This window comes from Octopus bimaculoides, chromosome 4 (assembly GCF_046866305.1).
Source record: "Octopus bimaculoides isolate indiv1 chromosome 4, ASM4686630v1, whole genome shotgun sequence".
In the NCBI taxonomy this organism is placed as follows: domain Eukaryota; kingdom Metazoa; phylum Mollusca; class Cephalopoda; order Octopoda; family Octopodidae; genus Octopus; species Octopus bimaculoides.
In genome coordinates, this window is record NC_142931.1 from 105861054 (window position 1) to 105879684 (window position 18631).

The window sequence follows — 18631 nt, forward strand, 5'->3', positions numbered from 1 at the left end:
CCAGCCAACCATGGTGGCCAAATCCGTCCGGATCTCGATCGAGCGCAGCCCCCATCTCAGGGCCAAGTTCACCCCTTTCAGCACCAGTTCTTACATCGACGACATTTTGGTTGACGAGACTGTAGTGCCAGCCACCGAGGTAGTGAGACACCTGGAGAGGTTCGGGCTGATTGCGAAGCCGCCTGAGTCGATGGTAGGGGGAGCTGTGCTGGGGCTGAAGCTACAAAAAGGCAGATCGGGTGAGCTGGTGTTCCGGAGAGGAAACGAGATCCCAGAGCTGAGTTCCAGCGTCAGCAGGAGAGAGTTGTTCTCGGTTTGTGGGAAGTTGATTGGACACTATCCGATCGCTGGTTGGTTGCGCATTGCATGCAGTTACACCAAGAGACGAGCAGAGGGGGAGAGTTGGAGTGACAAGGTGGGAGAGGCGATGATGCGGGAAATCCTGGAGAGAACGAGAGCGGAAGACCCGGTCAGAGAAAACTGGTATGTGCCCAAGACGGAGTGCGGGATGGTTTGGTGTGATGCTAGCAGTATAGCGATAGGGGTTGTGCTGAAAGGGGTGAACTTGGCCCTGAGATGGGGGCTGCGCTCGATCGAGATCCGGACGGATTTGGCCACCGTGGTCGGCTGGGTAGGAACAGTAATTACCAGCGAGAAGAGAGTCTGGTGGCCTTCCTTATCCTCTCCTTTTTCACTAGGATGGACTTGAGCACCATCGCCATAATTTTCGGAGCGGAATTCAGCCCGAAACCCAGCCTGGTTAAACAGTACGTCCGGCCCTTGTACCACACCAGCTGGTATCGCCACAGCTTGTCACTCACACGGAGCTGCAAATATGCCGACTTCAAGTCGACGATCGTCGCTGCCTTGGTCGACTGTCTCCACACACGTAACGTCTCACCGCAAACGTCCGTTGCCTCGCCTCCCGTGTGGCACGATATATGTTCTCTCATTTCACACAAGTGGCACTTTAACATCCATATTTCCATGCTTCCACAAGTCTGACAGAATCTGTAGAGGAAGATTTTCTGCAGCTGTATGCCTTTCCTGTTACCAACCTTTTCTCATAACTAGAGATGTTTTTCATGGAAGACTGGAAATGAATGACTTTGTATGGGTACACACACACACACACACACACATTGTCTCTCATTGTGTTTAACATTTTTTTAATGTCCTGTACCCATATATGCATGTATATATACATATATATGTAGGTATGTACATGTATGTATGTATATATGCATATATTTATATATTATTTATATTATTATATAATCGAATGCCACGCATCCTTTTCCAAGTAAGTTTTGTCTTAATAATTACAATGCACACTCTTCTTCTTTCCCTCTCTCTCTCACTCTTCTTCTTTGACTCTCTCGTTGCTGACACATGATGAAAGGGGATCTCTATTTCTGTCCACAGCCTTCCTAACGAAAAGACGTGCCTCGCCTGTCTCCTCTCATGGCTCGTCCTCCTTGCGTTCATAATAATTTTTCCATCATCTTGGAACATCATCAGCTCTCACCGTTTGTTTTTACTGTCTTGTTCTCACTGTCCTGTTCTTGTTAACACATTCGCCCTCCGCAAAAAATCCCAAATTTTATTTAGTTTGTTTTGCGGGAAGGACTGTTTCAACGAAGTCGTGTATTGTCCTTACCTTCGAAACACAGAGTAGATGAAACGGACAACTGAAGAAGGGGTACATTCTTTATGTTGCTTGTCTCGTTTCTCTGTTTGTTTTTTTCGTTGTTCGAAAAAAAGTTTGTTTTCTATGTTTTTGTTTCTCATTGTGTTTAGCATTTTTTGATGTCCTGTACCCATATATGCATGTATATATACATATATATGTAGGTATGTACATATATGTATGTATATATGCATATATTTATATATTATTTATATATATAGGCGCAGGAGTGGCTGTGTGGTAAGTAGCTTGCTTACCAACCACATGGTTCCGGGTTCAGTCCCACTGCGTGGCACCTTGGGCAAGTGTCTTCTACTATAGCCTCGGGCCGACCAAAGCCTTGTGAGTGGATTTGGTAGACGGAAACTGAAAGAAGCCCGTCGTATATATGTATATATATGTGTGTGTGTGTGTCTGTGTTTGTCCCCCCAACATTGCTTGACAACCGATGCTGGTGTGTTTACGTCCCCGTAACTTAGCGGTTCGGCAAAAGAAACCGATAGAATAAGTACTGGGCTTACAAAAGAATAAGTCCTGGGGTCGATTTGCTCGACTAAAGGTGGTGCTCCAGCATGGCCGCAGTCAAATGACTGAAACAAGTAAAAGAGTAAAAGAGTAATATATATATATATATATATATATATATATATATATATGTATATATATATATCTGTAAAAATATGTGACAATTATTCGGCCAGAGCAGAAACCCATGGAACTTTTTGTGCGTGTGTGTGGGTATGTGCGTATATAGATGTGTGTGCATGCATGCAAGAATGTGCGCATATAGATGCGTTTTGCCCTTAAAGCTTTTTCACACTTTTTTACAGTTTTCTGTATTTTGCCTTTAGCCGTTTTTTTTTTCCTTGAGTATGTGCATATATTGACCTGTGTATGAACCTTTTTGCATGCGTGTGTGTGGGTGTGTATATATATATATATATATTTGGCGAATGTGTGGGTGAGCACGTGCGTGTTTCAAGCAAGGGTGGATGAGTATTTACATATAGGCGCATGTACATGGGTATGCGGTTGCACATGTATATGTATGGACTGGTGCGCTTACGCAAATACTATGGACATTTTTACTCCCTTACCATCACTCCCTCCCCTCACTTAGCGGTCATTCTAATAGCTTTTTTGTCTTAATAACGGTCAACCACACAGTAATTTTCCTTTGTTTAACGGTCATTTTCATAGCAATTTTCAATGGCCAGATAACTGAAGAGATAGTGGGGTGGGTTTCCACCCCAGCATTCGAAACTCGGAGTTTTATCATGGCTACCAAATAATTGTCACATATTTTTACAGATAAATTCCTCTATTTACATAATATCGAGGTCTCTTTCTTTTGTTGTCCTTTCTATCAATATATATATATATATATATATATATATATATCTTCTATTTTTTTGTCATTTAGCTGCAGCCATGCTGGGGTACCACCTTTTAATCAAACAAGTCAACCCCAGGGTTTTTTTTTTTTAAAGCCTGGTACTTATTCTCTTGGTCAGTTTTGCCAAACCACTAAGTTACAGGGATGTAAACACACCAACATAGATTGTCAAGCAGTGGGAGCTGGAGACAAATATAGACATATACACATATATATGTGTATGTGTGTATATATATATATATATATATATATATATATATATATATATATATATATATGATAGGCTTCTTTCAGTTTCCATCTACCAAATTCACTCACGCTTTGGTCAGCACAAAGCTACAGTAGAGGAGACTAACACAAGGTTCCACACGGTGAGACTGAACCTGGAAACATGTGGTTGGGAAGCAAGCTTCTTGCCACACCTGTACCTGTAATTATATATATATATATATCTTCGTGCCAGTGGCACGTAAAAGCACCCACTACACTCTCGGAGTGGTTGGCGTTAGGAAGGGCATCCAGCTGTAGAAACTCTGCCAAATCAGATTGGAGCCTGGTGTAGCCATCTGGTTTCACCAGTCCTCAGTCAAATCGTCCAACCCATGCTAGCATGGAAAGCGGACGTTAAACGACAATGATGATATATATATATATACACATACACAATGGGTTTCTTTCAGTTTCCATTTACCAAATCCTCTTGCAAGGCTTTGGTCAACCCAGGGGCTATAATAGAGGACATTTACCCAAGGTGCCACACAGTAGGACTGAACCCAAAATCACATAGCTGAAAAGCAAACTTCTCAACTACACAGCTATGCCTCTGTCTGTTTTGGATCAATTTTTGCCAGTGCAGACCACCACCACTTTACATTGATCCTTGATCTTATCGTATTAAGTCTTAAGCTGCTAAGATTATGTACTTAAAATAGTAAAGCTGTCAGATCCAGTTAGACTTCTTGAATTAAATCTTTCATTGGAGAGTTGCAGCAGAGGCATAATATGTAGTTAAGTCTGCTTCCCACCCTCATGGTTTCAAGTTCAGTCTCACTGCATAACATCTTGGGTGTCTTCTACAGTAGCTGCAGGCTGACCAAGCCTTGTGAATGGAGTTAGTAGACAGAAAATTGAAAGATGCTCATTGTGTATACATACGTGTGCATGTATGTGTATATATGTGAGTGTGAGGAGGGGGTGTATATTTGTGCCTATTTTTCTTGACATGACATGATTGCTGTAAATGAAAGCCATTCATTTCCAAAATTCTGCAAAAATATGTCTGGTAATGGGAAAATATCCTGCTTGGCAAGAAATAAAGGTTGGTGACAGGAGGGATATACAGCCACAGAAAATTTGCTGCAATAAATTCCGTCTGCCCATGCAAGCATGAAAAAGTGGATTTTTATAAACGATGATGGTACCCACATACATACGTACATGCATGCATGCATACATACATACATATACACACACACACATGATGGTCACTTCTGTCAGTTTCAATGTATGTTTGAAGGAAAAGATTTGTTTTAAATAATAAGTCTAAAAAAAGAAGCTGCATATATTTGCAATGGCTGCATGAATGTAATTTGAGTTCCAGGTATGGATTTTGCTATGGAGTTACACTGGGGACACTGATGAGGATATATACATACATATATATATATATATATATACATGCACACACACACACATATATATACATAACAAATGAGAGGAAGAGAAAATGGAATTCATGAGATTCTTTATTAATCACAATGATCATTTCAACCTATTATGCATCAGTCTCTCACAGGTGAGATTCTGGACAATTAGCTGTGGTGCAGATGGGTCTCATCAGGTGACTTTTCAAATGGTACCTCGCTCAATAAACTTGGTTTCACTTGGTTCAATTATAATGCATTTTGTTATTTGCCCATAGCTGATTGCAAACAGGGTTTTGTAGTTTGGAATGGCATAGCACCAGGTGTATACCCAAGCCTAATAATATATATATATATATTGGGTAAATCCATAAATAATATGTTTTTTTTATACTACTAATTAAGAAAACAAAGTTCTTTTTTAATCTAAAATATACTCTCCTTCATTTTCTACAATGCTCTTCTAGTGTAGGTGTTGATGAATGATTGAATGACCAAATTCAAGCTTCTCTGCTAGTTACTCAACAGTTATGATAGGATTTTGTTCCACCAGGGTTTGCTTCTATCTAGCCTTGCTTTTTTTTCCTTCTTAGTGGTCCATGGAATATCCAACTTCTCAGAATCGGAGACCTCAGTGTAGCTGCTATCTGAAAATCTGATGTCTTCCATTTTCCTACCTGACCTACCCTCCTCTATGAGGAGGGAAAGTACAACCAGACTGCCACAAGGTAGCAAAAACCAAAGTGTTCAGCAAACACTACAACAATTCAAACAACAGTACAACAATATTTAAACCACAATACAAACCAAATTCTTCAAAACTTGCACTAAGAATAAGTACAAGGTAAAATTACTACCTGCTTTTATAGTTAGTTCATGCAATTGAAAAAACTGCATTATCGGATGACCCAATATATCTGACACTTCCACATACATAACTGTTTTACTGTTATTAAATGAACAGCACTAAACCTTCTCTCCATATATACATAGATTCCTTAGGCCCCTAGTTCTTCTGTAGGCCTCATTAACAATGTAGCTTCATTAGCACTATGGCTGCTCATTTCTTACTTTTAATTTTAAGCATCAACTTTATTTTAAATTTAATTATTTTTTATTTTACTTTTATAACATTATCTTAACCTTAGTTTTATTTTTAAATCTTTTCTTTACTAGTTGACATCTATTTCTAGCTTTTCTTAGTAGCTAGTCAACCCTACATATCCCCTCTAGTAAAATATGCCCACCCACTATAGACTTGTCTATTATCTTTTTTTATGTCCACTTTATTACCTACATTGATACCCAGCCCTATAGGTCTGGCATCTGCCTTATGTTATTTTTCCCCTTATTTGTCTGTCTTTACATTTGCCCCCATCCTAATTTCTTTGGATGGGAATGCCATTTTACCTGCCCTTGCACTCACTTCCTCTAATTTCCCTCGACAATAATACCCCTCAGCAGTATATATCTACTGCAATGCCCTTATCTAGTTATCTACCTGTCTTTCTCATACCAGAGTGTATTATTTATTTATTCCTTCTCTCTGGACTGGATACCCCTCAATATACTGAACAGTGTATATCTAATACAATGCTCTTAGCTACCTGTCTATCTTTTCTCCTACCAGAATGTATTATCTATTCCTCCTCTTGGTATTTGCACAACTCTGGAACAGCTAGCATTCATTTTCTCTCTGGAGTGAATACTCCTCAATACACTGAACAGTATATATCTATATTTGATACAAACCCCTTACCTATCTATCTCTTCTCTCACCAGAATGTATTATTTATTCCTCCTCTAAGTATTTGCACAACCTTGGAATTGCTAGCATCCATTTTCCCTCAATATGGAGTACTGCAGAACCATTCTTTCCTTCCTTTCATCATGCTGTACTACCTAAAGAAGACCGGATTTAACTGGCTTTAATTAAACCCTCCTACCATAATGAACCACAACAAACATCATTGATGACATTTTCCATAGTTCAACTTACACAAGCTGGTGGAATTCTGATGTAAGCACGTACTAAAACCACCCGTAACTATTTTTTATTTTTAAGAATTTTCACAAAACTTTTTCGATTGTCTTCTGCATAATGGATTGAATACGATTATGCAATAAAAAATTTTTCTAACAGAAAAGTATGCTATTAAAATTAAGAGAGTAAAAAAAAAATCATAAATTTCCCAAACTGTTTTTTTTCATAAAAAGATGTTCTCCATCATTTCGAAGCTGTGGTGAAAAACAATTGGAAAAATCCCCGTCAAAACGGAGAAATTCCAACTTATGTGGTCTTTTTGATCCGAAACTCCTCTCCCCACCCACTTGGAAAAATTTTTTCACACAAATTTCTTTATAATTGTAATCTGAGCCATTTGAAAAGTATTTGTATAAACATTCATTAAAAGATACCCACCCCCAGTTCGTTTGCTCATCAAGCTGAGTGGAGATAGATGAAAGCAAAAGAGTTCAGAATTACAGGGGTGCTACTTCAGTATGTGGTCTACCACTCTATCTGTATCGTACACTGTGAAATGACCTGATCTACATTAGGATTAAGGTTTGGAGTTAGTTTGCATGCTAAAGTGTAAATGGCAAGGCCTGCAGCATGTTAAAGTGGCACCTATGCAGAATTCCTCTTTGGCTTGAAACAACATTATCATCATTTTAACATCCATATTTCCATACTTGCATGGGTCAGACTGAATTCTGTGAGGCAGATTTTCTACAACTGGATGACATTCCAGTTGCAAATCCTCATGTGTTTCCAAACAAGGTAATATATATCTCCATGGCCAAACATGTTTTTGCAGAATATTGGAAACTGTATGATAGTGATGCTTCCTTACAACTTTAATGCAATAAAAAAAACAAGGAGACACACACACACACACACACACACTTCTTTCATACCAAATCTGCTCACAAGGCTTTAGCTGGTCCAGCACTATAGTAGAAACCACCTGCTGCTGCCATCACTACCACCACAACAAGCACCTCCATCACTACCAGGGTTATATGACATGATGTTGATGTTTAACAAGCCTATAAAATATATTAGATTTATTTATTTTTATTTTAATATTTTACAAAATAAATTAAATATATTTGTCTTTTAGGAAAATAAATTAAAATTGCCTTTTTCCATATTGTATGATAATAGGTTTACCTTTCAAGACATAACCGTTAACCAGTTCTAATGCTTCTTCTGCAATGTGTGCAGTTTCAAAAGTTATAAATGCTTGTCCTCGCATTTTACCAGAGAGCAATTTATACTGAATGGGAAATTTTTCTGTTTGAAAGTGAAGAAAAAGTTTGATCAGATCATATTCAGTCACTTTTTTAGAAAGATTTTTCAAATATAAAGTATTATTTTTTTCGCCAGGATGATATTCTTTGAATCTACTGATTAAAAGAATTTCTTCTGTTGAAATACAGTTTTTGGAAATCAATTCTTTTGAAATAGGTTGCACTTCATCTTCAATATGTGTAAGACCTAAGCTGTTACTTTTGGAATTTTCATCAGAAGATGAAACATGATTGACTGTGTGATTTTCTTCAGGTAAAGTTTCGACACCCTTCCAGATATTTTCTGACTTTATTTCTGTGTCATCAGTCTCTGTTTTGTCAAAAGTGCCATTCTTTATTGGAGAATGGATTTTGCGTTTTTTAGTCAACAAACTATCAGAAATATCTTTTAACTGATTAATAGGGTGTTCTTCACATACATTGGTGTCTTTGGTGTTTGTGGTAATTAAACAGTTCATTAGAGAGGTTTTGTTAGGAGTTCTAACAGCATTCTCCAATTCCATCCGAAGTCGGCTTATATTGCGTGCCCCATTAAATGAATTAGGAATTTTAGAATTAGCTTTCTTCTCATTTATTTTCTCATTTATATTCTGTATAATTTCTTTTTGTACACTAGGGTTCATACCATATCTGCTCCGTTTCTGAGCTGGTATTTCTTCTGCAGCAGAATCATGTTCTTTCTTGAGACAAATCTCATCTTCAGACAAACCACATTGCCGAAGAAATTCAAGTTCCTCATCCTTAAAAGAGAGAAATATTAGACATCAGTTTAAAAGTGTACATTAATAATTGGTGTAAAACAATATGACAAAACACACACTTGGTAAATATTTAACTCTCTGGCATTCAGATGTCAAATGTAATGCTTATTTATTCACATTGTTTTGAATTAGTAATGTATTATCTTGTGATTTTGAAATTTTGATGATGTGGTTATATATAGTTTTAGAATGACATTGTAGGGTAGGTGTAAGAGGCCAGATCTAGCCAGTTTGAATATAAAACAGGTGGATTGTTTGGGTTGGATATGGCCAATTTAAATGTTAAAGGGTTAAAGAAAAGTTATTCCCAGTCTTGTTTAGTTTATTCTTGAAGTAATTCAAGAATCAAATTAAAAACTCAGAGCAGAGTAATGGTAAAAAATATGAAGTTGCAATAGTTCTTTCTATTTACATTGATATTTTGAAAAAGAGCATCATCTCCATTCCCTGATGCCTGGGGATGTATAAGGCTAATACTTGGCTATATGAAAAGACGAGCACTTGACAAATTAAATAAAACAATTATCCAATGACTGACTTTACCATTTTATTAATATACAGTATAGTATGAAGTCTGGCATGATCTGTTTCACAATGCCACACCAGGTATTTCTGTCTCCATTTAGTTTTTTGATAGATTCCCTAAGTCATCTTGTCTATATTTCTGTCAATAACATCAAAGTAGTTGAGCCATCTTTCTCTTCTATTTAGGGTCCAGAAGTTTTCAAATTAACCCACATCTAGCCAAAATAGTCAACCTGTTTTATGTTCAAATCAGCCAGATCAGGTCACTCACAACTACCCTGCAATGTCAATCTAAAAATATACAATTACATCATCAAAATCTGAAAGCTACAAGATACTACATGGTTAAATAAGCATTACATTTGATAGAATAATTTGAATGCTAAAGGGCTAAATATCTGATACAACTCATGGTCGTAAGATTGTGGTTTCAATTCCTGAACCAGGGTGACACATTGTATTCTTGAGCAAGACACTTCATTTCACATTGCTCCAGACCATCAGCTGGCAAAAACGAGTAATCCTGCAATGGACTGGCATCCCATCTAGATGGGGAATATAACACCATGAAACAAGGTAACTTTACCTTTACAAAAGGTACGTCATTCTGACAATTCTTTCATACTGTATAGAAATAACTATGTGCATGTGTGCAGGGTACGTTTAGGTATTCAACGATACAAGTTTTTAATGTGTGGATGTATGTGCAAGTAAGCTAGTTATAGTCTTTGTCAGAAATATCAAAATTCGATGATGTAATCGAGATAAAATTTGTTAAGAATGTCCAGCATGAAGTGTTTCCTGAAGATGAGTGGACTGCTGAAGCCTTTGTCTATGATTACTGTTTATCAGTGCCTTGGCAGAAGGACAGTTGGTTTGATGAGCCAAGGTAGGACTGATAAACAGTCTTGATTGGCCAATTCCATATCAACAAAACAAACCCTCCTATTTCCATGTAAAAAACAATTATTAAAAACACATTGAAAGCTGAGGTTCATGATGTGGGTTTGATAAACAATCACTTTCAGGTTCTGGCTAAATTCCCAGTTACAATGATTAAAATGTTAATAATCACAATCAAGAGTCAATTACCCTTTCTTTTGTGATCACAAGTATTAATCAACATATGATTGCAGGGAATAGAAGCTGTGACATTTATGCCTCTACCAAAAACAGTAGTGGAACAACTGAAAATGTCGGCTCAGTTTGATAGCACTTCTTATGAAAACAAAACTTATGGCAATTTTTAAGTTTCTTCACATAAGTAAATTTGATGGGGGAAGAGGGGGTACATTTTGTTTTTTATTCCCTAAATAACTAAGGAACTTAATTTGTCCTTCCTTATAATTAAAATAACAGAAGGAAAAATGCATGTGCCTAATAATTTCAGAAAATGGGTGGTGTGCGTATTCTTTACCTCCGTCGATGAAAAATATAACTGGACATATTAAATGAATAATTTTCATATCCCAGCGCGCACCCGTCAGTAGACGGACGCACGCACACGCGCAAATCAGTAGCACCCGCGATAAAAAAAAACCCTCCACACGTATAAAGATGTGTAAACTGTAAATCGGGGGGGGGGGGGGGGTTATCTATCTACTTGCCCATCTTTTTATCTAATAAAACAAACATCTAAAACGTAGGAATTCGAAAACAATTTTTCAAAAAAAGGCATTTTTCAAGGAGAGGTGTGAAACTGCATTAGCCCCCAACCAACTGAATGAATGAAAATAAAGCAAATTTTGAATTTGAAATAAGATGATACTCAAAAGTAGTTAGACATAAAAGTGAAAATAAAACAAATTTTGAAATAAAATCTTACTCAAAAGTAGTCATAAAGAAAAGTGAAAATAATGAAATAAAATGTTATTCAAATGTGAACCATTCTGAAAGATGTTTTAGTATGTTCTGAAAACATTCGTCCCCAGTTTCCACACATTTTTCCCTCGAAAGAAACTCAGTTGAGTGTTACTGAAAAAATGCAAAACGCAGACTCAAGAGTATGATGGGTGTACACAAAAACCCCACACCCCCGATTTACTGTTTACACATTTATACATGTGGAAGGGGGGGGGGGTATCGCGGGGTGCCACTGACTTGCTTCTGCAAGTTATGCAACTTCCGTAGAGCTGGGAGTTGAGAACTTTTTTGTATCTACAGGACTTATCGCCGTTTTAATTGAGTGGATAGTGACCCGGGTACTACTTAAGAAGAGTGACCCGACGCGCGCACCCACGTACCCGGACCACTTTCCACTCTATTAAAACGGCGATGAGTCCTGTAGATACAAAAACGTTCTCAACCCCCAGCTCTACGGAAGTTGCATAACCTGCAGAAAATTGCAGCCACATCGAACTCCTGAACACTGTTGTAGATGGTATACATTTGACCGTAGTTTGTTTTCTTTGGTTGCAGAGTGTCAAGATTAAGGCTTTCCAAACATATTGAAATGCTTTAAATTAGTCAGAGAAAAACGACCTAAAATATTGATCAAATTTGCTTCAAGAGTATTGGGACCATTTTGATCTGGCCGAATCAATGCACCCCTTTTACGGTCACAGTTTTTGTATACATGAGTAATTGTGCAACACGATAGTCTAGTAATTGTAATAACTAAATGTATTACCTGCTTCTGAATTTTATTAAAAGAGTCCAAAGAGCAGATTCCTTTCAATTCAGCTGTTTTTGGTTTATAAAGGACCTTTTCAACGAAAGTTCGTTGATGAGACATGTACTGTTCCTTTGTCAGTTTAGTATCAAGTTGCTTTTGTGCTAAGTATTTAATCTGTTGTTCTCCTTCTGTCTTTGTATTTTGATCGTATTTGTTGGTGAGTTTGGTTCGAGAGTCAGAGGGTAAACGTACAACATTACTGCTATCGTAGCGACGAGGATGACCACAAGGAACACCCAATCGACTGTAGTAATTTTGACTTTCCCAAAACGATGAGCTGCCAACGCCACGTTCAGACATGTTTTTTTATGTTAAAATTGTTTTAAACTTTCATTGTAAGAGCTAATTAGTTGGCAGAATATTGTAAACTAAATACTATAAACAAAATATCAAACATGTAAATATACAAAAGGAACCAGATAAATTTCAAAGCGGTCCACACTAAATAATTACCTATTTTAAAAAGGTGAACTAAGGGAAATAATTGATATTTTAAATTTGTATTCTGAAGACATTTGTTCTGAATAAAATCGTTTTTAATGAATATTAAGAACAATGCAAGGTATGTTATAAAGTTGTTATGTTTATGCTATTTGCGGACACTATTTTAAATCTGTAGGTTAAAAAAAAGCCATTTCATATCTTTAAAAATCGCCGAACACTTTTAATATTTCATTCAGATGCTTTATAGGAATATCAATCGAATTTTCTCTACTTGAATAACACTTCATCTTTACCGATCCTGGATGGGAGCGGAAAGCAAACTTGACTTCAGCTGCATTTAAATTCAAATTATAAATGGTCGTAACTTAATACCGCAAGTTATTTTATCCGGCTCTTAATCAATTCATCAATCCACCTCGACTGGGTTTCAAATAATTTCTTACTCTTTAATTCAATTCACATGAAAAAATACTTGAAACGAATATTAAAGGGACATCAATATTTTTAATGGACTTTTAAGGTATTGAGTTGTTTCTCTTCTTTACCTTATACTTCATTCACATAGTCTAACTTTATTCATTTAATTTTGGCTCTAATTTTTTCCTAGCTAAGAAAAAAAGTTATTGTTTTCCGTTGAGGTAAGTTCTCTAAAATATAAAAGACCACACTCTAGACTTTTTACTCTAGAGTGAAATTATTTCCCTGACATTTTGTACTCTATAAAAAAATGTTCACATCAATACAAATTCTAAAACTAACCATTTTTGCTAACAGGTATCCCAAATATGCTTTCCACATAAGAAACAATTAGTGTGAACACATACAATGCAAGCAACATTTAAACCTAACTACTAATAATAATCCAGATAGAAAAAAAACAATCAAGAAAGTGTCAGGTAGCAAGTATGCTATTGGATTAACTGATAAAATTGTCAATGAATTGGGCCAAAATGCCTTGCAATAGTTAGGAAGGTCAACTTTGTCTTTCGTCCTTTCAGGGTTGGTAAAATAAATACCAGTTGAGCACTGGAGTCAATGTAACCGAAATTGCTGGCCTTGCATCAAAACTTGAAACCAATATTTAGTTACAGGAAAGTGGCAAGCCAGCAGAATCATTAGCACACCAGCCAAAATGCTTAGTGGCATTTCATCTATCTTCACATTCTGAGTTCAAATTCCACCTAGGTCGTCTTTGCTATTCATCCTTTTTCAGGATTGATTAAAATAAGTACTAGTTGAGTACTGGGGTTGATCTAATCGACTTACCCTGCCCCAAAATAGCTGGCCTTGTGCCAAAATTTGTAATCAATACTTAGTTACAGGCCTTTGCCTTATGAGCTCAAATCCTGCTGATGGTTGATGTGGTTTTCATCCTTCTGGGAGTCAATAAAATAAAGTATCAGTCAAGTATTGCAGTCAATTTAAATTCTTATAGCGCATTCTAATATAATATCTTTCCCCTCCAATTTAGCAGCCTTGTGCTGATAAGAAGAATTGTTATAAAATTATACTTAATCAGGCCTTGAAAATTATGTTGTTTTTTTTTATATATACATTGAATTGCCAAAGAAAAGTCAATGCATATTATATATAAGAGATTCTTTTTCAGCATTTCATCACCTATGAGTGAGTATCATATATAAATAAATACAGTACTCTACTTTTGTCATTGGCTCATTTCAAAATAAATTACCTTTGACCCTGAGCATCATTCTGTTGTTCTATATACCCTAAATATATATATATATTTGTTTTTAGTCAAAGGAGGAAGAACACTGTGCAAAACAACAGGGTGCTTGAGTGCACTGTTTCTTAAGAGTAACATTAGTAGAAACTTTTTTAACCTAATAGATTAGCAGTTCCTCCCTCACCATAATTATAGTAAGATGTTCAGTAAAAATCAGCTATTCCTGTGGACTTTCCATGAGGTCAAAAATCATACAGAAAGTCAAATCTGGAGGAAAGCCAAGATGTTTCTTCAGAATAAAGGATGACTACTTGCTACAACAAAAATGTAAAGTGAAATCTATACTGCATGAAATCACCTTTACACCAGTTGAAATCAACCAGAGTGAAGAAAAATATGTGAATATGGTAAGAAGACACTTTTTAAGCAACAGGTACTGTTCACATATTGTGTACTGTAAACATTCAGAAAAGAGGACATCAGTGGCCTTTATGAAGCAGAGTCTGGGAATTAAAAATAAAAAGAATACCATATAACATCAACAGGTAAATTTAGGATAGGTCCAAGCTATATAGCAGAAAAACAAACAAATGTGATCTTTACCTAACTGAAAAGTTCTGGATATTACAGGGATTAAAATCCAATAAAATATACTTGAATAATGAAAGTGAGATCTTCAGAGGATGCTTCTACATCAAGCCCCCACCTCTTGCAGGAAAATATAGTGGAATAACCACACAATTTCAACACCCAACATACCCATCTAAATTAGCTACATAAATTATTTCTACACACACAATCTACAAATAATATGTAACAACGATTATAGTCTGACATACATACGAAGCATGCACACTAACTGCACAAGCATATACATGCAGTATACGCAAACAAGTACAACTAGCCAATCCACCAATCACACATCTACAAATTACTAAAATTTTAATAAGCATTAACTGTAGAACGAGAAATGTAGTTTACAGCATAAGATGCATAAAAGATGCTTGTAAAGACATGAACATGACATACATAGGGGAGACATCTAGGAGCATTGCAGAATGACTAAATGAACATTTGAGACAATATGACAATAAAAAACAGTCCTCCATATTCTACCAACATGGAGGCAACCTGGATCGACTTGACATCTGTATCTTATCCAAGGACCCAACACTCAGACAAAAACAGGAGTACGTCCTCATAAATGAAATTTCTCCAATACTAAATAGAAAATATACATAGTAGATATACCCACAGACTATACAGGTAGAGTAGAATAGTGGGCTGTTATGTAGATAGATGTATGTGTGTGTGGGGGTGTATGTATATATGTATATGCACATGTATGTAAGCATATGGCTATGAAAGTAAACATAAATATACAGACGGATAGATACATAGGTTATATGAACAGACAAGCACACATACACAAATGAAGACTGAAACACATGACCATATATACACACACACTTCACTTCACACAAGGACACGTATGGATACACACGTCCACACATATGGAGATATACATACATACAAACAGTACATAATTGAAAAAAACACATACACTCAGACAGGCACACACAAGGAAACAGAGGTACATACACACACGCACACACACACATAAAAACTCACAAACACATGAATATGCAGAATACATACATGCAAATGTACACACATATATACATGCATATACACACAGGCATGCATACAAATATACATGTGTATGCACACATGCACACACACACACATGCGCACAAACAAACAAAAAGAACGCAGTGTGAATAACGGACAGAGTCAAAACTATTGAAAAGGTTGCAAAACGCAATAAGTTTTAGAAAAATTAAGGAAATGAGTGGAAATTTTACCGGTGAGTGTGTTAAATTATAAGGCACTAAAATAGAATGACTCTCCGGAGACACAACAGAGTATGCTTCAACACACGAATTCACATAAAGAATCTTGCAAACCAAATCTAAAAACGAAATAATTTAATAAGAAATTTTCACCTAAATATAACAAGAGTTATGTCCCCTGACCAATTCCGTCCCTTTTAATAGTATGATTTCAGGTTACCATCGCCGTCTTATTTAGGAATGATAAGAGATCCATAAGAAGGATTACAAATTCTAAAGTACCCCTAACTGGACCAGTAGACTATATTAATAACAGTATTTATTCTTTCAATTCTGATTTTCTATGGAAACTTTCAATACTGCCTATTCTTTTACTTGTTTCAATCATTTGACTGCGGCCATGCTGGAGCACTGCATTAAAGGGTTTTATTCGAAGAAATCAACCCCAGCACTTATTCTTTGTAAGCGTAGTACTTATTCCATCAGTCACTTTTGCTAAACCGCTAAGTTACGGGGACATAAACACACCAGTATTGGTTGTCAAGAGATGGTGGGGGAACAAACACAGACACACACACACAAATATATACACGCACACACACATATATATATATATATATATATACGACGGGCTTCTTTCAGTTTCCGTCTACCAAATCCACTCACAAGACTTTGGTCGGCCCGAGGCTACAGTAGAAGATTTTTGCCCAAGTTGCCTATGTATATATATATATATATATATATATATATATATATATATATATATATACACACATCTTTTAGCTTTTATCTGTTACTTGTTTCAGTTGATAGACTGCAGCCATGCTGGGGCATTGCCTTGAAGAATTTTAGTGGATTAAATTGACCCCAGTATTTATATTTTTTTGTAAAACCTGGCACTTATTCTATCAGTCTCATGCCGAACAACTAAGTTGTCAAGTGGTGGTTAGGGACAAACACATACACAAAGACACACACATAGTTATGTATATATTTATATGTATATGTATGATGGGCTGTTTTCCATTTCCATTTGGCAGACCTATTCATAAAGCTTTGGTTATCCCAAGACTATAGTAGAAGATACTTGCCCAGGTGGCATGCAGTGGGACTGAACCCAGAACCATGTGGTTTGGAAGCAAACTTCTTACCACACAGCCATTCCTGCACCCCTTGTTTAATATATATATATATATATATATATATATATATATATAGAGAGAGAGAGAGAGAGAGAGAGAGAGAGAGAGAGACAAACAGCTAGAAATAAATATAAAAAGGATAAAGATCCTTCTTGAGTCATATAAACTCATAGGGCTGGTTTCCATAGTATATATATATATTCTCCCCTTGGACAGGACTGGAGCAATGTGAAATGAAGTGTTTTGCTCAAGAACACAATGCATCACCTGGTCCAGGAATTGAAACCAAAATCTTACAATCGTGAGTCCAATACCCTAACCACTAAGCCACACACTTCCACTAAAAAAAAATATATATATATGAAATTTGTTTAGACGTATGTATAAAGGGCAAGTGTGTGTGATGCATTTGTCCAAATCTAAGAGATTGCAAAGATTATTAGGGATATCAATATGTGACATAGTTTTCTTTCTTCTTTTATCATTGATAAACAAAACATTATTGTTATTTATGATATTGAACTGCAGTCAATGAAGTCAAAAGAGTAGTTTGAGTGTAAATATTTGTTTTTCTTAATTGTAAATCAACTCTATATAATTAAAAGTTTGCAGTTTTAAGCTTAAGCTTCCACATTTCTTTTGAATCTGGTTTAATATATTTTGTTTTTGCTTTAATTCTATTTCTTAATGTGAAAGAGAAGGCTATGTTCACATCACTGACCTACCACCACCACCACCACCACCATTCTATCAAGAATAGACAGAAAGGATAAATGAAGTTTTTGTTTACATTTGTAAATATTTATTGTTTTTGTATCATGAGAGTTTTCTTACAGCAGCAGAAATAATTTCAGTTCGAATAAGTAAGTAAATAAATAAATAACAGCTGAGTGGTTGGCGTTAGGAAGGGCATCCAGCTGTAGAAACCTGCCAAATTAGATTGGAGCCTGGTGTTGCCATCCGGTTTCACCAGTCCTCAGTCAAATCGTCCAACCCATGCTAGCATGGAAAGCGGACGTTAAACGATGATGATGATGTCCTATTTAAAGTTGAAGCAGTCTGACATGTTTTCAGAAATACTTAAAATTCAGTGTGGATGGTGTGAAATAAAATAATCTAAAAACCAAATTAGAGTCACTAGGGAAATTAACTAGTCTTCTGAGTGTAACAGATCTTGTTCAAAACGGGGGCACCAGTATTTTCTTAACGAAACACTTTGAAACTTGGGACACTGGTAGAATGTGTCATATAAAACATCTTTTTCTCTTAGTCTTCTTAACAAAAAAACGCACATCGCAAGTTATTTTATGTTAAAGTCGTCGTATTTCTGTAATTTCAACCAATGACTGACGTCCATTCAGCCGTAAAAATTAAGTGCTGACTACGTAAACAAACGATTCGCGGCGGTGATAAAATTATCATTTCCTTGTCAAAAAATGGCTGAAGCATATTGGCAGTAGCTAATAAACCTTTCTATTATAGGCACAAGGCATGGTTTTTG

The 18631-nt window shown here is 36.3% G+C and overlaps 2 protein-coding genes across 4 annotated transcripts in view; one reads left to right on the forward strand and one right to left on the reverse strand.

Annotated features, from left to right (window-relative positions):
- Positions 1 to 7792: 7792 nt before the first annotated feature.
- LOC106878607 (RNA-binding protein 41) lies at positions 7793 to 12475 on the reverse strand. Its single transcript, XM_014927877.3, has 2 exons — positions 11960 to 12475; positions 7793 to 8784 (listed from the first exon to the last, which is right to left on the reverse strand). Exons 1-2 carry the CDS (start codon positions 12302 to 12304, stop codon positions 7864 to 7866), a joined length of 1266 nt encoding a protein of 421 aa, XP_014783363.1. The 5' UTR covers positions 12305 to 12475; the 3' UTR covers positions 7793 to 7863.
- A 73-nt stretch (positions 12476 to 12548) lies between these two features.
- Positions 12549 to 18631, forward strand: part of LOC106878608 (phosphatidylcholine transfer protein) — a 44809-nt gene continuing 38726 nt past the window's right edge. Inside the window, exon 1 of one of the 3 annotated variants that reach the window (XM_089351148.1) lies at positions 12549 to 12566. The gene's annotated coding sequence lies outside the window, so the exon portion shown is untranslated. Of the gene's footprint in view, positions 12567 to 15870; positions 16003 to 16257; positions 16450 to 18631 lie in introns of those variants that run through there. The other 2 variants (XM_014927879.3, XM_052967342.2) reach the window with 2 other exon arrangements.